General features: G+C 36.0%; 1 protein-coding gene across 1 annotated transcript in view; it reads right to left on the bottom strand.

Moving 5' to 3' along the window:
- Positions 1-24,341, bottom strand: part of DMD (dystrophin) — a 2,170,472-nt gene that overhangs the window by 1,726,007 nt on the left and 420,124 nt on the right. Inside the window, exons 6-7 of the mRNA XM_011957103.1 lie at positions 20,611-20,783; positions 13,714-13,832 (exon numbers count right to left, since the gene is read on the bottom strand). Of these exons, the coding sequence (XP_011812493.1) occupies positions 13,714-13,832; positions 20,611-20,783 (292 nt within the window). The remainder of the gene's footprint in view (positions 1-13,713; positions 13,833-20,610; positions 20,784-24,341) is intronic.

The following is a 24,341-nucleotide window of genomic DNA, read 5'->3' as shown; positions in this document are numbered from 1 at the left end:
TTAATAAAATGAAAAGAATAAGCCCTCACGTGTCAGTAATAATGTTCAATGTAAACTGATTAAACATTCCACATCAAAGATTTAAAATGGCAGAATGGATTAAAAAATACACAACCCAAAAATATGCTGCCTAAAATAAACCCATTTCACCTGTAAAGACACATACAGATTTGAAGTAAAGGGATGGAAAAGGTTATTTTATGCAAACCGAAGACAAAGGTGAGTAGCAGTAGCCATGCTTACATAAAACAGACTTTCAGTCAAAAACAGTAAAAAGAAACAATAAGGTCATTATATAACGATAAAGGGATAAGTTTAGCAAGGGTATATAACAATTCTAAACATACATACACGCAACACCAGAGCTCCCAGATATATAAAGCAAGTATTAGATCTAAAGGGAGAGCTAGATGCCAATACAGTAATATCTGAGGACTTCAACACCCCTCTCAGCATTAGATCATTTAGACAAAAAAAAACTAACAAAGAAACCTTGGACTGAAACTGCTCCTTAGACCAAATAGACCTAACAGACACTTATAGGACAATTCATTCAACACTCATACACACTTTTTTTCTCATAAGCGCACAGAACATTCTTCAGGATAGACCATATGTTATGACAGAATATGTCTTAATGAATTTATAAAACATTAAAATCATCTCAAGTATCTTTTCAAAACACAAAGAAATAAGAAAAAGAGAAACTTTGGAACCTGTACAAAAGCATGGAAATTGAACAACATACTGCTGAATCACCTTTGGGTCGAGGAAGAAAACTGAGGAACTGTTTTCAAAAAATTATTGAAACAAATGAGTATCAAAATATAACAAAACCTATGGGATATGGCAAAAGCAGTGCTAAGAGGGATGTATACAGCAAAAATGCTCACATCAAAAATGTTGAAGTATTTCAAACAATCTAACAATGTACTCTTCAAGGAGCTAGTCAAAGAAACAAACAAACAAACCAAACCCAGAATTAGAAGGATGAAAATCCTAAAAATCAGAGCAAAACTCCAGAAAATAGAGAGTAAAAAAAAAAAAGTATCAATGAAAAGTTTGATTTTTGAAAAGATGAAAATAAAGCACTTGCTAGAGTAACCAAGAAAAAAAAAGCGACTCAAAATCATAAATGAAGACGGAGACATTACAACTGATACTATAGGAAAAGTTCAGAGACTATAATGAACAACTGTAAACTAATAAACTAGAAATCTAAAAATCTAAAAATCTAGAGGAAATTTATAAATTCCTGGACACATACCAGCAACCATGGTTGAATCAAGAAGAAATAGAACATCTGAACAGACCTGTAATTAGTAATGAGCTTGAATCAGGAATATTAAAAAGTTTCCCAACAAAGACAGTCCAGGACCAGATGTTTTTACTGCTGAATTCTACCAAACTTTACCAATTCTCCTGTAAGTGTTCCAAAAAAATTGAAGAGGAAGGAATTCCCCCATCTCATTCTATGAAGCCAGCATTACCCTGATGCCAAACCCAGAAAATTATCCAACAAAAACTACACGCCGACACCCCTGATGAACACTGATCTAGAAATTCTCTGCAAAATGCTAGCAATCCAACATAAAAAATATATCAAGTGGAATTTATCCCAATGATACAAGGATATATCATACATAAATCAATAAATATGATATATTACATCAAGAGAATGAAAAACAGGAAACATATTTTCAATAGACACAAAAGAACCTTTCATAAAATTTAACATCTTTTCATGATAAAAACTCTCAACAAATTAGGCATACAAAAAAAAAAAACATGTATTAACATAATAAAGACCATATATGACAAACCTACAAGTAGTATCAAACTGAACAGGGGAAAGCTGAAAAACTTCTCCCTATAAAACTGGAACAAGACAAGGATGCCCACTTTCAGCACTCTTTTTCAACATAGTACTGGAAGTCCTAGCCAGAGCAATAGAGTAAGAGAAAGAAGTACAGGCATCCCAACAGGAGAAATTGTTGTCCAATTATTGCTCTTTGCTAATAACTTACAGCTAGAAAAAGCTACACCTTCACCAGAAAGCTCTCAGATCTGATAAATAAATTTAGTAAAGTTGCAGGATATAAAAATCAACACACAAAATTCAGTAGCATTTCTATATACCAACAATGAACCGGCTGAGGAAGAAATCAAGAAGGCAAACCTATTTACAATGGCTGGAAATAATACCTAGGAATAAATTTAACCCAGGAGGGAAAGATCCATATAAAATACAAAACACTGGTGAAACAAATTGAAGAGTACACCAATAAATGGAAAGTCATTCCACGTTTATGAGTCAGAAGAATTAATGTTATTAACATGATCATTCTACTCAAAGCATTCTACATTGAATAATGCAGTCGCTATCAGAATACAGAAATGGAAAAAAAGTGATCGTAAAATGTGTATGGGACCAGAAGAGTTTGAATAGCCAAAGCAATCCCGAGCAAAAAGAACAAAGTTTTATGAATCACACTACTTGACAAAACAGCAAGGTGCTGGTATAAAAACAGACATATAGAACAACGGAATAGATTACAGAACTCAGAATTAAATCCACTTATTTACACCCAACTTATTTTTGACTAAAGCACCAAGAACATACATTGGGGGAAAGGACGTCCTCCTCAAATGGTGGTGAGAATTGGATTGTCAGATGCACAAGTATGAAGCTGGATCCTTGTCTCTCATCATATTAGAAAAATCAGCTCAAGATGGATTAAGGATTTAAAGATAAGACCGAAAACTGAAACTACAAGAGGTAAACATAGGGAAAACAAGGCAGGACCTTGGTCTAGGCAAAGATCATACGGTTACGACCTCGAAAGCACAGGTAACAAAAACAAAAATAGGTAAATGGGACTGTAATAAATGAAAGAGCTTCTGTACAACAAAGGAAGCACTCAGAAGAGTGAAGAGACAACCTGCTGAGTGGGAGAAAAGATTTGTAAACTATTCAGACAAGAGACTAATATGTAGGATATACAAGGATCTCAAACAATTTGACAGTAAAAAAAAAAAATCACATTAAAATAGACAAAGGACATGAATAGATATTTCTCAAAAGACAAATGACCAATGGGTATATGAAAAAATGCTCAACATCACTAATCACTAGGGAAATGCAAATCAAGCCATGATCAACTATCATCTTGCCCCAGTTAGAATGACTATTAAAAAGACAAGAAAATAACAGACGTTGATGAGGTGCAACGAAAAGGGAACTCTTAATACGTTGTTGTAGTTCAGAATATAAGTTAGTATAGCCAATATTGAAAACAGTATGGAGGAGATTTCTTAAAAAACTAAAAATAGAAATATGATATGTGTCAGTAATCCCACTAATAAGCATTTATGTAAAGGGAAAGCAATCATATACTTTTCTAGCTATCAGGAAAAATATATGCATGGCATACCCGTACTTTCAAGTTTATTGAGGCACTACTTATAATAGCAAATTAAGTGTCACTTAGAGAACAAATGTATAAAGAAAATGTGTTACATATACACAGTGGAATACTCTTCATCCATCTGCACCAACATGAATGAAACTGCAGGTTATGAAGTGAAACAATCCAGGCAAAGATAAACAGATTTTACATGTTCTTACTCATATATAGGTGTAAAAAACAGTTGTTCTCATGGAAACCGAGAGTATAAGATATGAGAGGCTAGCAAGGGTAGGAAGGGAATATAAAGAGGGGTTATTTAACGGGTACAAACATACAGTTAGTTGAAAGGTATATATTCTAATGTTCAACAGTAGAAAGGGATGACTAGAGTTAGCAACAATATGATGTACATTTCCAAGTAGCTGAGAGAACTTGAAATGTTCACAGCACATAAAATTGATAAATACTCAAAGTAATGAATACCCCAAACACACTGACTTGACCATTACACATTCAGTGCATGTAACAAAGTATCACATGTACATATACGTAAAATGTTATGCATCAATAAAAATAAATGTTCTAAAAAGAGAATAAATCTAACAGGATAGCTTATTACTTTAAAAGAAAATCACCAGACAACCGTAAAGCTTCTGGTTTCCCTCTGCAAGGAATAAATCCTATTGTATGAGAATTAAATTTCCCTAAGATTTAAATCGCATCAACCAAGACTTTAGTTTATCATTATTTTACCCAAATAGTGCTGTAAAATAGCATATTTTATTTCATATTCCAGCTATAAAACGTCACATGCATTTTATACATAGAAATTATTTCATTGGAAAACATATGTACCAGCCTAATATCTATTTTCCCAGTACCCAGTTTTATGGTTTTTGGATATTCATTTGCAGGTTCTGTGATGTCTTTTTTTTTTTTTTTTTTTTGGGGGGTGGGGAGTGGGATCTCGCTCTTTTGCCTAGGCTGGAGTGTCATGGCACAATCATAGCTAATCACAGCCTTGAACTCCAGGCCTAAAGCAATTCTCCTGCCTTGGCCTCCCAATGTGCTGGGATTACAGGTGTCAGCCATCGCACTCAGCCCTGTGATATCACTTATAATTATTTATGAAACACAGTTAACTCCATTTTGAAGACCGTGAAGTAAATGTTCCAACTATCAGCAAGATATACATTATATATCCTTTAGCATTAGAACCTCATGGCTGCATTTCTCATTATTGAAATAATTAATGTCTTATCAATCACTCAAAAATCATTTAATGTCACTGTATAAGGCCAAAGATGTTATATTTCTCCAGTAATTAAAAAAAAAAAAGTTGTGAGAATAATCCTGGTAAGCTAACTGAAAAGAGATTCTCATTTATCTAGGTAACAATTATATTTAAGTGTTTCTGAACAAATTTGGCATAGAACCTAACCCATAACGCAAATCTTCAATCACATGATTATAGTTCATTATTTAAACTCCCCAAATGAGTAAGAAGCTCTTACTTAAGCATACTTTAACAAATGAGTTCCTAGGTGAGGTAGATATCATAAACTGGCTATTTTCCATAAAGTTAAAATGGTGACAAATCATAGAAGAATGTGAAAGATTAGTAGAAAATACCAAAATTTGTTATAAAGTGTAAATTCAAGCCAGGTGTGTGCACACACAAATATCATATTTCATACTTTTCAGGTCTGTTATCTAAGTAGGTGAATTTGGGACAGTTACATGCAATTATTTATCATCTAAACAACTGAAATGGATAAGGAGAACAAAAATTGCTTTCATTTATTAGTGATTGGTTCCAATTGCCCAGAAAATACTCAGTTTTCTATGATATCTGAACTGAGAAAAATGTAGAAGACAGAACATCAAGAGAACACACAGGAATATTCTGATGTCTCTTCTTTTAGGCCACTGGGAAATACGTGTTAACATTTATGTCTTAATTTTTGTTATGAAGAGCAATTTCAAGGTTCTCCATCAGGGAAGAGGAAATTGCTACAATAATATCTGAATGTGAATCTAGTCATCTGTATAATACCTATTTGGTATATATTACTTTGCCATCAAAAAGGCAATGGCCATTTTTCATTCATGTAAGTGTCGGTGAAATATTTTCTTAAATACATAGAAAATACATTTTCAACTGCCGAGTTTGACTCTAGAGTGTCTGAAATATTTACAGTAATAATTTCTAGTTGAAATACCATATATAGAGAAGGAACACCAATATATTGCAATTGCATTAGATTTTCTGAAAACAAGGTACTCTATGAGTTCTAGAAAAAAAAAATCTAAATGATACAAAAACGAGTGTTTATATTCACAAAAGTATTTATTTAAATGAACTCTAATCCTCCTGAGAATTAACCCTCTCGATTTTAACCAGTGTAAACTACTTATTAACATTTCTTGCCATTATGGTATCAAAATGTGATGATTACAGCAGAGGTGGAAAAAAGTTAAAATGGCCCTTGTTCAGTCAATTGATAGCAAACCCAACATAAGAGGCCTTCAAGATATGCTTCTCTTTTATAGCAAATTCTATATATCTCTCCATCATTATTTTTATAGGTTAAAATCGTGCATGCATACAAAGTCAAGTCTGAAACCATTCACTCCAGGAGTAAAACCTTCCAACAGGCAGAGCTAATTCTTGGAAAAGGCGGCTATAAAAACAACTGAAGAGTGATGCAGGAATTAGCCGAGCAGAAAATAGAATCCATGTCACCATTCTCAGGAAGTCAAAATAAAGTGGATTAAAACCAAACCCTAACTGGTTTGTAAATGTCATTTTGAGGATACAAAAATTTATCTTGAGTCCTAGTCTTCTTTCTGTTTTGGTCAAATGTGACTGTCATTATTCATTTTTGTTCTAAAGTTACCCTGGTAAATAAGAGCATTTCCACAACATATTTCATATCCTAAATGGAAATGACTTTCTACACTAATATTCAAAAGACATCTAAGAACAGGCGCAATGTTTTATCCCTGATTTTTTTTTTTTTTTTTTTAATTCCTTTAAAGAGAACATCCTCACTTTGTTATTCACAAGGGAAAGCTTACAAAGCACTCTCAATACAGGGAGTTTTTTGTTTGTTTGTTTTTTGTTTTTGTTTTTGTTTCTTTTTTGGACTGGCAAAGAAACCAGTATGTTTGAAACCCAGAGAAACAAACAATGTATATGAAAACCCACGACCAACGCATGTAGAATGTACTATCTTATAGAGAAATCATAATGGCAAGTGAATTGTCTGATTCACAAAAGGATATTTTTAAGGAGATATACCTATTATCTGGGAGCATAAACATACATGATTTATTAAGTTTACCCTAGATGTACTTATTTTTGCATATGTTAACATTTAAACACACTAGAAACAGCCCCTGAAATTGCTTATGCTAATGCCTACTGCGACTCATTTGAAAAGGCAATTCCACTTAAAACCAAACCTCAGGCCTCAAAACACCAGTTAAGGCCAAACAAAGCATATCGAATTCCATATACGAAATCCTACAATGTTTCAATGACTTCTTAATTTATAAAGCAATTCCATCAACAAGGCATATGTTTAAAATTCTCAAAGCATTATTTGGCAGGTATTTTTTAAACCAAATACAGCCTCAATCCCCCAATAATAAAATTATCCCCAAATGTTTCATTATTCTCCTAAGGAGCATAACCGCTTTAAAATGAAATTTCTTTGGAGATTAGCTGACATCAGGCATAAGCCAAAGAACCAATATCTGGTTAAATAAAAATATGAACATCACAAAAGCAATTACTATACAGGCATGAATCATGAATTTTGCCTGGAAAATCTACTGAAGAGAGTGTTCTAAGTCTGAGACTTCAAGAGATGGTGTTCTGTCTTTTGTGACTAAGAAATCAGTAAATAAAAATTCTTATGATTTACTTATGTTTTTCTTTGAATCATCACTGAGATTATCTCTTGAAAAATGCTGGGCAAAAATGTATAAATGTGTATTTGGGGGTTTCCCTAACACAATGGCAAGAATTGGCATATTTTAAAAATATAAGACTTACGCTGAATCCTCATCTTATTTGCAGCCATAAGTAAACTTTAAGAAACTTTTTATTACATTATACGTTAAGTTTTGGGATACATGTGCAGAATGTGCAACTTTGTTACATAGGTATACACATGCCATGGTGGTTTGCTACACCCATCAACAAACTAACACAGGAACAGAAAACCAACCACTGCATGTTCTCACTCATAAATGGGAGTTGAACAAGGAGAACACATGGATGCAGTGGAACATCACAGACTGGGACCTTTTGTGGGGTGGGGAGCTAGCGGAGTGATAGCATTAGGGGAAATATCTAACACAGATGACGGGTTGATGGGTGTAGGTCTTTCCCGCTTTCTCCTGTGGGCATTTAGTGCTATAAATTTCCCTCTGAATACTGCTTTAGCTGTGTCCCAGAGATTCTGGTACGTTGTGTGTTTGTTCTCATTGGTTTCAAAAAACTTATTTATTTCTGCCCTAATTTCATTATTCACCCAGTAGTCATTCAGGAGCAGGTTTGTTCAGTTTCCATGTTGTTGTGTGCTTTTGAGTCTCTTAATCCTGCCTTCTAATTAGATTGCACTGTGGTCTGAGAGACTGTTATGATTTTCATTCTTTTGCATTTGCTGAGGAGCGTTTTACTTCCAATTATGTGATCAATTTTAGAATAAGTGCGATGTGGTGCTGAGAAGAATGTACATTCTGTTGATTCAGGGTGGAGAGTTCTGTGTAGATGTCAATTAGGTCTGCTTGGTCCAGAGCTAAGCTCAAGTCCTGAATATCCTTGTTAATTTTCTGTCTCATTGATCTAATATTGACAGTGGGGTGTTAAAGTCTCCCACTATTATTGTGTGGGAGTCTAACACCCCAGTGGTGCCTGGAACACCAGCGAGACAGAAACATTCGCTCCCCTGGAAAGGGGGCTGAAACCAGGGAGCCAAGTGGTCTATCTCAGCAGATCCAACCCCCACGGAGCCCAGCAAGCTAAGATCCACTGGCTTGTAATTCTCGCTGCCAGCACAGCAGTCTGAAGCTGACCTGAGGCTCCAGCTTGGTGGAGGGAGGGGCATCCACCATTATTGAGGCCTGAGTAGGCCGATGTCCCCTCACAGTGTAAACAAAGTCACTGGAAAGTTCAAACTGGGCAGAGCCCACTGCAGCTCAGCAAAGCCACTGTAGCCAGACTGCCTCTCTAGATTCTTCCTATCTGGGCAGAGCATCTCTGAAAGAAAGGCAACAGCCCTAGTCAGGGGCTTATAGATAAAACTCCCATCTCCTTGGGACAGAGAACCTGGGCGAAGGGGCAGCTGTGGGCACAGCTTTTGCAGACTTAAATGTCCTTGTCTGCTGGCTCTGAAGAGAGCAGCGGATCTCCTAACACAGCACTCAAGCTCTGCTAAGGGACAGACTGCCTTCTCAAGTGGGTTGACCCCTGTGCCTACTGACTGGGACATGCCTCCCAGCAGGGGTTGACAGACACTTCATACAGGAGAGCTCCAGCTGGCATCTGGCAGGGGCCCCTCTGTGACGAAGCTTCCAGAGGAAGAAACAAGCAACAATCTTTGCTGTTCTGCAGTCTCTGCTGGGGATACCCAGGCAAACAGGGTCTGGAGTGACCTCCAGCAAACCCCAGCAGACCTGCAGCAGAGGGACCCGTTAGAAGGAAAACTAACAAACAGAAAGAAACAGCATCAACATCAACAAAAAGGACATTTACACAAAAACCCCATCTGAAGTTCACCAACATCAAAGACCAAAGGTAGATAAATCCAAAGATGAGGAAAAACCAGCACAAAAAGGCTGAAAATTCCAAAAAACAGGACGCCTCTTCTCCTCCAAAGGATCACAACCCCTCACCAGGAAGAGAACAAAACTGGACGGAGAATGAGTTTGACGAATTAACAGAAGTAGGCTTCAGAAGGGTGGGTAATAAACTCCTCCAAGCTAAAGGAGCATGTTCTAACCCAATGCGAGGAAGCTAAGAACCTTGAAAAAAGGTTAGACAAATTGCTAACCAGTTTACAGAACATAAATGACCTGATGGAACTGAAAAACACAGCACAAGAACATCATGAAGCATATACAAGTATCAATAGCTCAATCGATCAAGCAGAAGAAAGAATATCAGAGATTGAAGATCAACTTAATTAAATAAAGTGTGAAGAGAAGATTAGAGAAAAAAGAATGAAAGCAATGAACAAAGCCTCCACAAAATATGGGACTATGTGAAAAGACCAAACCTAGGTTTGATTGGTATACTGGAAAGTGATGGCAAGAATGGAACCAAGTTAGAAAGCATTCTTCAGGATATTATCCAGGAGAACTTTCCCAACCTAGCAAGACAGCCCACCATTCAAATTTAGGAAATACAGAGACCACCACAAAGATACTCCTCAAAAAGAGCAACCCCAAGACACATAATCGTCAGATTCACCAAGATTGAAATGAAGGAAAAAATGTTAAGGACAGCCAGACAGAAAGGTTGGCTTATCCACAAAGGCAAGCCCCTCAGACTAACAGCAGATCTCTCTGCAGAAACCCTACAAGCCAGAAGAGAGTGGGAACCAATACTCAACATTCTTAAAATAATTTTTAACTCAGAATTTCATATCCAGTCAAACTAAGCTTCATAAGTGAAGGAGAAATAGAATCCTTTACAGACAAGCAAATGCTGAGAGATTTTGTCACCAGCAGGCCTGCCCTACAAGAGCTCCTTCAGGAAGCACTAAATATGGAAAGGAAAAACTGGTACCAGCCAGTGCAAAAGCATACCAAATTGTAAAGACCATCAACACCATGAAGAAACTGCATCAACTAATAAGCAAAATAACCAGCTAGCATCATAATGACAGGATCAAATTTACATATAACAATATTAACCTTAAATGTAAATGGGCTAAATGCTCCAATTCAAAGACACAGACTGGCAAATTGTATAACGAGTCAAGACTCATCGATGTGCTGTATTCAGGAGAGCAATCTCACATGCAAAGACACACATAGGCTCAAAATAAAGGGATGGAGGAAGATTTACCAAGCAAGTGGGGAGCAAAAAAAAAAGCAGGGGCTGCAATCCTAGTCTCTGATAAAATAGACTTTAAACCAACAAAGATAAAAAAAGACAAAGAAGGTCATTACATAATGGTAAAGGGATCAATGCAATAGGAAGACCTAACTATCCTAAATATATATGCACCCAATACAGGAGAACCCAGATTCATAAAGCAAGTTCCTAGAGATCTACAGAGAGACTTAGATTCCCACACAGTAATAGTGGGAGACTTTAACACCCCACTGTCAACATTAGACAGATCAATGAGACAGAAAATTAACAAGGATGTTCAAGACTTGAATTTAGCTTGGGACCAAGTGGACCCAAGAGACATCTACAGAAGTCTCCACCCCAAATCAACAGGACATACATTCTTCTCAGTACTACTTCACACTTATTCTAAAATTGATCACATAACTGGAAGTAAAACACTCCTCAGCAAATGCAAAAGAACGAAAATTGTAGCAGCCTCTCAGACCACAGTGCAATCAAATTAGAACTCAGAATTAAGAAACTCACTCAAAACCACACAACTACATGGAAACTGAACAACCTGCTTCTAAATAACTACTGGGTAAATAACAAAATTCAGGCAGAAATAAAGAAGTTCTTTGAAACCCATGAGAACAAAGATACAATGTACCAGAATCTCTGGGACACAGCTAAAGCAGTGTTTAGAGGGAAATTTATAGCACTAAATGCCCACAGGAGAAAGCAGGAAAGATCTAAAACCAACACCCTCACACCACAATTGAAAGAACTAGAGAAGCCAGAGCAAACAAATCAAAAGCTAGCAGAAGACAAGAAATAACTAAGATCAGAGCAGAACTGAAGGAGACAGAGACATGAAAAAAATCAATGAATTCAGCAGTTTTTTTTTTTTTTTTGGAAGAGATTAACAAAATAGACCACTAGACAAATAATGAAGGAGAGAAGAATCAAATAGACACAATAAAAAATGATAAAGGGCATATCACCACTGATCCCACAGAAATACAAACTACCATCAGAGAATACTATAAACACCTCTATGTAAGTAAACAAGAAACCTGTTTAAGCGATAGGATGCTCTTTGAATTGGAAGAGTCCATAAATAGAAAGGCTTAACAGATCTGAGATTGTACTGGCAAAACGAGACCATAAGCAGTGGCTGGATCTTCATTAATCAGTCCATATTTCATTCATATTACATTTTGTTGATTTTAAATTGTTGAAGTTTGAGACATAAAATGGTGACCTTATAGGCTATACAGTGTACATTTCTACATATACTTCCCAGTTAGGAGAGCATATGGAGTTAGGTATATCAGATTCTTTTAGCTATAAAATACACTATTCATGTACCTGACTTTTTCTGATTACAGGCTCGTCAATGTACTTTTTAAAATTGTTTTTATTTACTTAAATTTTTTGTGGGTAGTGTATATACATAGGTGTATATATTAACCTATTTTCTGATTATCATGTGGACGCCCATTTAGGCACTCCTATTCCGTAAGTTCAAAGGAGTACTAGAGGTCAAAAGCCATTTTGTCACTTAATAAGAAAAATATCTATTTTAAACCTTCTCCTACTGTTTTATGAAAGGGTAGGACACACACAAAAATAACTAGAATATACACCTTGATGTTGGGAACTGACCACCATATGTGATTCAATAAAAAACAAAAACATATTAACAGACTTATCTTTCAAAATCATACACTATAGCTCTTTATCCTCAGGGGTTGAAGTCCCTATTTTCATTATGCCTGCCCTTTCTACCTCACTGAACTAAGAGAAAACATACAAATGTGCACTAGGGGTCAACAGTAACCTTCCCCTATACTGCACACTAAGGACATAGGATTAATACAGTTTCTCCCTTAGAGCTAAAAGCAGGGACAGGAGAGATACTATCATGTATAGAAGCAATAAAAAGGGGTTACAGCATTCAGTGCTCAGCCATGCATTATCCCAAGGAGAAGAAACATTTCGAATCAACTTAATCCGATTCCAACTTCACAAACTAACATTTGTGTTGTTATAATTTACTTTCCCAAGTACATTTGCTTATCAAAAGCAATATATTTGTCAATCGTGAGTATTCTGCTGCTTGTTATATCTCATTTAAAATTACTGAATTTCCATTTTTATTTATCTATCACTTTTTAAGCTTATTTAAAGTTAACTCCTCCCACCCCAATATGGATCTGCTAGACGATCTGAGGCAATCAGGCTTCTGTGTCTGCAAAACTGAGGACTAAAATTCTGGTTGATAATAATTCACTGGCAAAGGCGATCTTCTGGGTCATTTTTGAGCTTTTCTTGATGGGACCTATCATCAATATTCAAAGATCTCCTGTTTTAGAATTGATGAAATTGATTCTATATTCAAAAAAACATTTAATTATCAGCTTCTATTGTAGAACAGCTTCTACCCAAGTATCTTCAATCCCACTGACTTCACTTTTCCAACTTCTGATTTACAGTGTCCCAAAGCCTTAAGAATTGAGAACAGAGGCTACAATTTCAAACTTGGCATGGCAAAAGTGTACTTCCATGGGCAAGCAAAAGAGTAGAGGTCACAATGTTATTATCCCTATCATTGCTATCTCTGGAAGGTATGATTATGTAGCACCAGAGATAAGAGTCAACGTTATTTAAGTGTAATATAGTAAAAACAAATACATTTCTGCCTATCAACTAAAGCAGCAGAAAATGAATAACCATCCAACAGAGGATCTCCCCAGAGTGAAAAATTACAACAGAAGTAGTGGCAGGAATAGATTTCCTGATTTAAATAGTAAACCATGTTGCCTTTTATAGAGTATATGAATGAAATTGGCAAGAGGAGCTAATTAATTATAGCTGATTACTCTATCAAATCTCTTGGTAGCATAAGCAAAACATTAACTTTTTGTAATTATTTGGAGTCGATACACTCCAAATGCAGTATGCTGCATCCAAAGGGCATATACATTTTAAAGGCTTTTTTCCTCAAAGTCTTCACTGCAATTTTAGATACTGATATTTTGAGAACTAGAATTAAATAAGACAATTCATAATATAGTGCAAGAAAGCAGAACATTTTAAATATATCTAGAGTACTGGAAAACTTAAGATATGCAGTTTTGTATTTTGTGTAGAAATGACAAGTCTTGGATGAAAACATTAAACTCTACTATACTAAAAGGAGTGGTAGTCCAGAAATTTACCAACCTTCAGGATCGAGTAGTTTCTCTATGCCTAATTGATATCTGGCGATGTTGAATGCATGTTCCAGTCGCTGTGTGGCTGACTGCTGGCAAACCACACTATTCCAATCAAACAGGTCTGGCCTAAAACACATACATATACACACATACACAAAGACAAATATAAATCAATCTAGAATGTTCCATGAGATTTACTTCCATGCTTAATTTTCATTGACAACCCATGCCCCGTAGTCCTTAAGGTTTGAGTGTAATTCATTTACCCTTCAAAACATTTCTATTTAAACAAGTTGTAATTTTAATTGAAAATCTTGTTGGGTATGGTGGTTCATGCCTGTAATCTCAACACTTTGGGAGATGGAGGCAGGCATATCCTTTGAGCCCAGAAGTTTGAGACCAGCCTAGACAATTTGGTGAAATCTTGTCTCCACAAAAAAAAAAAGAAAAGAAAAGAAAAGAAAAACTAGCTGGGTGTGGTGTCACATGCCTACAGTTCCGGCTACTCAGGAGGTGGTTGAGGTTGGAGGATCACCTGAACCCAGGAAGATTGAGGGTGCAGTGAACCATAATCGTGCCACTGCACTCTAGCCTGGGCAACAGAGTGAGACCCTGTCTCAAAAAAATTGCTGAGGTTGTATACTTAAACACATACAATGTTTGTATTGTTAATACACATCAGTAAAGATGTGGGGGAAAAAGAAAATCTTGAAGACGACAAATAATCTATGCTAGCTTATCCGAGCAACAAAAATTTATCTATCTCATCCAGTCTCATGGATTTCAATACCAGTTATTTACTGGTAATGCCCAGTTTTATATCTCTAACCCAGACCTTTTCCCTAAACTCAAAATTATAGATTCTTCTGCATACTCATTATCTCCATTTAGTCATCACAAGCTTCAAGTGTCCTGGATGGAGCTTCTGATATTTATCCTCATCACACTCCCCCAAACCTATCTATTTTTCTTGCTGTTCTCCCTTCCTCAATAATGAACAACATGCTTAAAATTGCAGTTACTCAGATGAAAACCCTTGGAGACATCCTTAATGACTATTTTACTCTCACACAACATTTAATTCAAAATGTATTCAGAATTTGACTGCTTCTGACTATCCTCACTGCCACCACTCTAGTCCAAAATCCATTTTATCTTGCATGAATTATCACAATAGCCTCATAACTGTTCCCTCTTCTCTCACTCTTGCCTGTGTTAATCAGTGCACAGCAGAGTTGCCGGAGTGATCTGTTAACATGTTTCATCATATCCGTCTTCTCAAATCTCTACTTCAGGGGAAGTGAAAATTACGTATTTCATGCGATCTACTAAGTCGAACAGGGTCCAGGTCCCTATTAACTCCCTGATTTTATTTCTTGTCTCTTCTCTCAATTCCCATAAACAGGATCCATAGTTTTCTGCATTTGGATTTGTATTCACTTTTCGAAGACATCAACGTGGCTCATTACTTTACTTCCATTGGGTCTTTACTCGAAAATCACATCACTGGAAAGTTCTTCCCTGCCCAAGCCCTATCTAAAATTGCATCCTAGCCAGGCACCTTGGCTCACACCTGTAAATCAAGCACTTTGGGAGGCTGAGGCTAAAGTATTTGCTTGAGGCCAGGAGTTAGTGACCACCCTGAACCACATAGTGAGAGCTGGTCTCTACGACTTTTAAAAAAAACAAGTAGTCAAGTGTGCTGACATGCCCCTGTGGTCCCAGCTACTCAGGAGACTGAGGTTGGAGAATCACTTGAACCTGGGTGGCTGTAGTGAGCCATGATTGTGCCACTGCACTCCATCCTGGGTGACAGCAAAACTCAGTCTCCTAAATATATAAATGAAAAAGAAAATTGCATGCCTCACATCAAACTCACATACACTTATTTTCTTTCTCCTTATCTGCTTTATACTGTTCTCATTAACACTTACTATTTAATATATTATATAATTTAATTAAACTTGTCTCTGTATCTTTCTCTTCCACTAGAATGTACAATCTTTTATTGCCTGTTTGGTTCACTGCTGGAAACCCAGTCTGACACATAATAAAGGCTCAACAAATATTTATCAACTACACGAGAGAATGAATAAGCACATATAACATACATATTACTTGATAATAGAGAAAACGCAAAGGAGTGTAAGAGGCAGTTCTTGTCTTGTAAGGATTTTAAATTTAATGAGCAAGGAAAATGAAGAAGCCATATTAATTAAACTCTAAATGTGAAAAAACACAGACAATAAGAAAATGTTTTATAAAATCTGAAGAGGTCAAAAAAGTTTTCTGAGGCTGAAAGGCGGATTAAATAGACATTTGGGCTTGCATTAAAAATATATTGATAATAGAATTCTAACTTGTGTGAGTATTAGAGAACTGAAGTTCTTAGGGAAGGAAAAAAGCAAGACATGCTCAGAAAATCAAGATTTCACAGGCCTGGCTCCATTGGAAGATTCTAAGTATGAAGTGGTGGGAGATAAGTTTGAGAGACCGAAACTGGTTGAGTTTGCATGAGGTCTTGGCTATTAACGAATTACAATTTATCCCAACAGCACTGGAAATCATTAGTAAAGTGTTTCTTCACCTTTTCTGAATCACAAACACTTTTGAGAATCTGTTGAGAGCTATGAAACTTCTACTCCTACAAATAAGTCTCCATATCTGTTAACAGAATCTATATATGATTTTAGGATATTTGAATCTGTTAATGGACTCCTGTTTAAGAGTTCATGCTTTGCCAAAAAAAAAAAAAAAAAAAAAGTTACAAAGCTAAGTTAGCTGTTATTTTCTAAATCCGTAATTCAAAATTGGCCAGGCTTGGTGGCTCACGCCTGTAATCCCTCCTTTGGGAGGCCGAGGCAGGCAGGTCACCTGAGGCCAGGATTTCGAGACCAGCCTAGACAACGTGGTAAAACTCCGACTCTACTAAAAATACAAAAATTAGCCAGGCATGGTGGCTAGTGCTTGTAGTCCCAGCTACTCAGGAAGCTGAGACAGTAGAATAGCTTGAACCTGGGAAGCAGAGGTTGCAGTGAGCCAAGATTGGCCCACTGCACTCTAGCCTGTGCAACAGAGTGAGACTCTGCCTCAAAAAAAAAAAAAAAAAATGTAAATAAATGTACAGATTTGTTTGTTCTTTAATTGCTTCTACTCTGGTTAATACACCAAAATTTTGTACACTTACTAGGAAATCGTAATCCCTCCATATATTCCAAAATACCCCAAACAGCTAACAAGCTTATGGAAACTAGCATATTTGTAAATTGTAAAATGCCTTAAGAAAAAATATTAAAAATTTAAAAATTGTAGACTATTTAGGGGACTTTTAAGTTCACTACACACCCTCTGCCTTATCTTCGTTTTTTATGTAGGCAATGGGAGTAGAAAAAGAACATAGGTGGGAACATATGAGAAACTAGTTTTCTCATCTACAGCATAATATACAAGGTTGAAATGAGTATGATGAGCAAAAAGAGCATTGCTCATGTATTCTTGCTGTTTTCCCTTGTCTTCCCCTTTTCCTTGGCCACTAACTAACCACCTCAGTGTGTGGATATCTAAGTCATGTAATTTACTTGAGCTTTGGCATTTTCATTCAAAAAATCAGCATTGCACAAAATGGCCTTTGAGGTCACATCTAGCATTAAAAATGAATTGTTTTATATCATTAAAATTAATTAACATTATAAATATCTATGATTTTCAAATGCGTAAAAATTGTAAAACTAAGCAACTATGGAGGAAACTCACATAGCATTTAATGTTAACCTGGGCCATAATTTATGAACTTGCAACCAAGGATTACCAGATTTTTAATAAAATCAACACCATGATTAGGATAGTAAAATTTAAATCCTAGTTCTACCACATACTAGCCAAGTAGTTTTAGGTAAATTACATAACCTCTCTATGACTCAGTTTATCTATTTGTGAGATGGGTAAAATGATAGCATCTATGTCATGGAACTTGATGGAATATTTTACCTAGAATGGTGTCTACAAAATCATAATTGTTTAAAAGCATTCGTTTCTATTACTTTGCTGTAATGTTAATTACATTTATATAACAACAGTGATGTATTTTCAATTTGCAGACTCAAGCCAAAAGCACCTATCTTTACAGAACAGATATAAATGCTACAAATACTACTGATGCAAACATAATATAATTCAAAATGGGAGGTGGAGAAGAGGCGAGAGTAAGTATGTGTGATGATTTTCTCATTTTTCATATTGGTCAAAAGTTGCTTTCTAAGCTTGGTAAAAATTTAACAAGAGGTATACTCGTACCATTTAATGTAATAAAAGCAAAAATTACAAGAATAAAATGATTATAAGTAATCAAATTAGGAAATACCTGGGGATGAAAGGTAATATGGCTGGGCTTCATACTATGGAGTAAATACCTATACGCTTAGAAATTAGTTTGTCAAGAAGTAGAAACATTATCATACGTATTATTATAACCATCAGGAACCAAAGTACAAGTAGCTGACACTGACTGCATCTAAGAATTGAAATGTGATAAAGTAGGGTTGGGGTCATGAAGATACACTGTGTTTCTCTTTTCCCTTCGCTCCTGACTCTAGCGTCCATTTTCTTTTAATTTGCTGTGGTAATACACTAAAATAAGGATCTAGGACGATAATTGAAACTTGATAGTTATTGTAATTTTATCTGCATCTTGTACATATTTCTAATCAATTATCACTGGGTTTTAACACAAAAAGTAGAAATCTGGCTTCCTTTGAAGGGTAATGTAGTGGACTTTGCATTTTATCACACAACTTTTAACTTCCATGACCCTGAGTCAATCCTTATGCTCTATATTAACTCCATGTCTTTGTTCTATATAGTTGAGCCACTCAATTATTGAAATCAGGGCACCTCATGACATTCCTAAGTGTGCCAATGACAATCTATTTGGAACAGAAAGTTCAAGCATTTTTTTTCTTTAAAGAATATGAACATCTGTCAAATACAAAAAGAAGGGGGAGATGATTCATGAAAGAGCATTAAACAACCGTGAAGAACCTCTTGAAAAGTAACCATGTAATGCATAGTTACTGATGATTCCTCCAATATGACAGGAGAGAATATATAAATGAGGATATTTTGACAGAGAAAGAGTGGGTCAGGGACAGATAAAGCAGGGCAATCTGGGTATGTTTACTGTATTACCTACAAATGTATTCAGAAATCATGAAATAGAATATTAACAAAGATAGAGTGTGAGCATGCTTGCAGGACTGAAGTCTTCCACTTGAAGGGAAAATGTTAGAGAGCCAACAAGGACCATATAGCCTGATCCTTGATATTTTTGCTCATCTGCAAATGTGTACATGAACAGCAAAATCAATATTTTCAGGCCCTTAGTGTGAAGCATGTGGCTGCATAAATGAGCATTGACTTAAAACAGAGACCAAATGTCTCTATCCCTTCTCATCTAACTGTATTGAAGCTGTGGAAAATTTTTCTTCTGTCATATGGTAAACAATGTGGTAACATTGCTTAACATGACACTTGAATGCATGTCTGCCTCTTTTCTAAAATCAGGTTGCTGAGTATTTCACCTGGAAACCCGATCTGGATGGGGTTAATTAAATCCAGCTGGAGCAAGACACCTGCCAAAGATGCTTATTTGAAGTGTGTTTGCTCTTGGACTGAGCTTTACCATAGAGAAAATTCATATTCTGAGCTTTTCTAGAAGCAGGATTGGCATAGGAAAATTGTAGAATCATCAAAAAAAAGAAAAAAATCAAAGTGAAAAAACATAACTTGCACTGAAAATTAGGCAAGATGCAGTCCAGTGTCTTTTTAAACACAGTTAATTAGTCAATGCATTTAGCCCTGGGTTGGGTAAACGAAATGGGTAACAGGAAGACCAAAATAGAGTAACTATAGTCCCTCTCTCACACACACACACACACACACACACGCATATATATATATATATATATATACACACACACGTATATATATATACATATATACACACATATATAGAGTCTAAATGGTGTAGTATATATGGTATATATATATCTATAAGTGTGTGTATACATATACATATGTATTTCCTACACTGCTTTGTTTTTTCTTGAACTGTTATTAATTCATTTACTGAGCTTTACACAAGCAAAGCAAAAAAAAAAAAACCTTGTTTTTCATCTTAAGAAAAGGAAATATAATGTTGTATGGAATATAGTTAAGGACTTTGGTTCACTGTATTACAGTGAGTTCTTTTTATTAAGATCCACAAAAGCTCTCTTGCTTTATAGCAATTGATTTGCTATTCCAGAGCAATTGTTTCTTTTGGTATTCTGAACACTACGTCATAGAATTAATTGTGTTCTGCTCTTTGTCTTGGTTGCTAAAATGTTCTGAGTGTCTTATGACCCTGAACTAGAACAAAGTATACAGGACTTTATGGTGTTTGATATCTGTGTGTGTATTTGATAAGACAGAGTTTTTTTCTCCACACTATTTATCTGACGATGGTAATTAATTTAACTACAACTACTCACATGAGATCTAAAACCATTTTTAGCTGTATAGTTTAGGCTTACACAAACACATTATCTGTATAAAAAGACTAACCCCGTTCTCAGCAAAGTTAGAATACAACCTGCAGTTTCTGGGAGTCCCAATGTCAAACCCTCTACCATAACCAATTTCATGCTCCACTAATGTTAATATTTCAACAACTAAAGTATACGTATCACATAAAACACAAGAAAATATTCTTAATTAGTTCATTCCAATGGAATGTTAGATCAATGCGGTCAACGTACATAACATGTACGTAAAGTAGGACATGATCTGGAACCGTACTGGGGAAAAATATGTCATCAGAGTCTAAATCACCACTTTTAAAAGTTATTTAATGTCTCAGTAATCTTACCTATGACTATGGATGAGAGCATTCAAAGCCAGGCCATCAGACCAGCTGGTAGTGAAGTTGATTACATTAACCTGTGGATAATTACGAGTTGATTGTCGGACCCAGCTCAGGAGAATCTTTTCACTGTTGGTTTGTTGCAATCCAGCCATGATATTTTTCATTACATTTTTGACCTACATGTGGAAATAAATTTTCATAAGAAAACAAATTCCTTGAGCAAGAACCATACAAACTTAATAGAAATTTTAGGGCCAATTAGTAACAAAACATAAGAGAGTCTACCCGAAGTAAGTCTATTCTAAAAGGTGAGGAGTCTATTCTGATTCCTTGGTGTCTATGCCATACCATTTACTGAATGTGTTCATTATTACTCCTGGATTCTGCCATATTAGACTGAGCATTTACTGTTTATGGAATTGCTCACCTTCTAGCTTTCAATGAACAAGCTAGAGAAGACAGTGTATAAAAACATTAAACTTACTGTTAACCAAGGACTTAAGATATAAAAGTGCTTTTTGAATAGCATAATCATTTTTTCAAGTACATGTTCATATTTTGCCTTTGTTATTAATTGTGGTAACTGGACAAGTTGCTTAACCTTTCCTAGGCCTCATTTCTGTGTATCTTATGTGCAAGGTTAGTGTAAGGTCAAAGTACAAAATACAGTCAAATAAAGCCCCTAATTTCATACCATCATTTAACTAGAGTTATATTTACTGGCTGAACTGAAAAGAAGACAGAAATGTTTGTCTCCCTAAAATAAAGAAAAAAGCAACACAGGAAAGAAATATTTATCCCTAAGAGCTGTACATGTGTAGCCTTGGTTCTATTTTCATTAATTAGTTTCCATGTATTTGATTCTCTCATAGGCTTCATGCATGTACAGAAGTTATTCAGTAGATTACCAAGTTTCATTCTTCTGAGTCATCTGATGCAGAAATCCATTCTAAGCATTTTTTCTAAGTTTCATGAACGCAGTGACGCCTCATAGAAAAAACGATGTCTTTTATTAAAGAATTATTTATTATGTATTAAAGACTACTTTTTAAATAGAAGCCCCTTACGAGATGGTGGAAGACATCTATGTAAAACTCATTAGTCTCTACCACTAGGCACTTTCCTTCTGGGAAGGTTAAGGTTCATATACTATCAACATTTGATCAGATGATGAATATTTATTGTGCATTCTAAATATGACAATTTTACTTTTTCATCCATATAGAAGTTAACAAATGCCTTTGGGGTAAATGTATATTTTAACATCTCCAATGTTAGTCATCTTTTTATTAAAAAGTAAATGCAAATTTTAGGATATACTACTCAATCTCATTTTAACATACTTTTAAAAGATTTCAGATGATGCTTTGTAAACACAGTAATGATTTGGAGATAGGAAAACTTCGCATATATTTGTCACAATCCCTTGATAACTAAGTCTATTATTTAGGAGTGGATTATCCAGTTTTCCTAATTCCTTCTTGACCTACTTATTTAGTCAGTTACTCAGTGAATACAGGTCAACTAATTATGTAATTTGTCTCATATTCTAAAATTATAAATTGCAAACCTTTATGTACAGTGACTGCAGGAGGTGTATTTTGTGTTCTGTGCTAAATCAGGACTGGAATCAGCAGATTGTGGCTTAATGGTGGTAATGGATTTGCAATAATCAAGCAATCCTCCAATGATGAACGCGATTCATTTGTGAAATGCTTGGCCAGTCTGCCCTCTATGTGCATAATGTTAAAGGACAACAAAGTATACAATCCAAAACTCCTTTAGTATCATTAATGTCACTAATTCAGCTTATCAGCCTCAGCCTCGTTGTTATTGCTTCTACTTAGGTGCAAATGTTGCGCAGAAAAAATGTAATCAAGGGCAATGTATGATAATCATGTCTCCTTTTCCTACATAAAAGGCAGTTTTCAAAAAATCATTGAGCTGGTCCCAAAGGTGAGCCTGTAAACAAAATTGTCCTCTCCTCAGGTCTGTCTCTAAAAGAGGCTCAATTTAAACAAATGTATGTGTGTGTGTGTGCCCGTGCATACAACTATAAATCCATTTTTTAAAAGGAAAAAAGTTGAAATGTCTTTGAGCAGTGATTTTTAAAAATGACTAGGAGTTAACTGGGCCAAGAAGGCATGATGGACATGGAGATGCACCGCCAAGATGGACCTTCAAAGGAAGGGCTTGTTGCTCCAGCTGTGGTCAGGCAGCTTCTTGTTAGTTCTCTCAGGTACCACCTGACTTGCTGAGTCCAGTCAGCCAATGTCACACCCTTTCCAGGGCAACCCACATCTATTGACTGATGAAGGGGCGTAGTATAAACACTCCACCATTTTAACTCCACTCGAGACAACTCTGAAGGGTCATTCTAGCTGCAAGTTGTCCATGGGGTTGAATAAGGGTGTTACAGGGTTTACATCACAGCTGTAGTTCTTCCTCTTTCCACTCCTGTTACCTCTGCCCTTCTACAGGTGTTTTTTTGTTTTTTTTTCCCCCAGGGCATGGCTTAATAAATATGCTGCCTGCCAAACTCAACTCCAAAGTCTACTCCCCAGAACCCAGACTGTGATTAAAAGAAGTTGCAGCAGAGGAATAGAAGTGAAGAAGGGTAGGAATAATCTTATATGATAAGGTTAGTTTGTGTGAAGCTCTGCAGAAGAACAGAGCAAGAACTGTCTTGCACAGAAGTGACTTGGTAGGCAGAAATTTACAGGGATGGCTTTCAGCAGTGCAAACGTCATCATTCTCCTATAATTGCAAATTGTATCAATAATACAAAGATTCTAAAGTGAATAGCGCTGCCATTAAGTACATCCCTTGAATTGTCCAGCAAAAGTATGGACCTGACTTCTGATAGCTCAACACTGTTAGCAAGATTTGTTTTTATAACCAGCTGGTTGCCAGAGCCAAGTTTAGCACTCTGAAAAAAATGGATTGCACTTAAGAAGGAAGAAAAAGATGACAAACACACGTTACATGCTTTGCAATTTTGTTCAAAGCTGTCTATGCTACAAAATATGCGTTATTGTTTTAGGCTAGCAATTTTATTTGAGATGGACACTGGAAAAACACTAAGGAAAACAGGTTTTGCATTCCTGAGTTTTCACAAGTTCAATGAGAAGTCCTCTGTGGCACTATTAATAACATAGTATGTGGCATTAGAACAAGGGGTTAACATCTTTCTATCTCTAAATGCTGCTCTTAATCTGATAGATCTAGAAGGTACATTAAGTTGAGCAAAATGCTCTTTAATCTTTGCTGAGATATAAGGGCTTCTACCATTTAATAGGAAGGAAAATATGTAATGCTGGTAAAAAGCGTATTTTTAGATTCACTGGATTATGATGAAGAACACTGAGCAAGACAGTTTTTTCAAAGTGTGCTTAATAGTTTTAGAACATGGCAGTGTGATATAAGAGAGAGATGAGATAAGTAAGCAGAGGCTGAGAAGAGTCTACAGTCTTGCCATCTCAAGGATATGGTGATTCAAGGGCATAAATGGAAAACAACAGGCTATAAGTCTCAGACAAAGAAAGATTGAAAAGGCATTCTTTGCCGGGCGCGGTGGCTCAAGCCTGTAATCCCACCACTTTGGGAGGCCGAGACGGGCGGATCACGAGGTCAGGAGATCGAGACCATCCTGGCTAACCCGGTGAAACCCCGTCTCTGCTAAAAAATACAAAAAATGTAGCCGGGCAAGGTGGCGGGCGCCTGTAGTCCCGGCT

This window comes from Colobus angolensis, unplaced genomic scaffold (assembly GCF_000951035.1).
Source record: "Colobus angolensis palliatus isolate OR3802 unplaced genomic scaffold, Cang.pa_1.0 Scaffold434, whole genome shotgun sequence".
NCBI lineage: Eukaryota > Metazoa > Chordata > Mammalia > Primates > Cercopithecidae > Colobus > Colobus angolensis.
The sequence above is the reverse complement of the archived record's forward strand: the minus strand, read 5'-3'. Positions and strand labels throughout refer to the sequence as shown.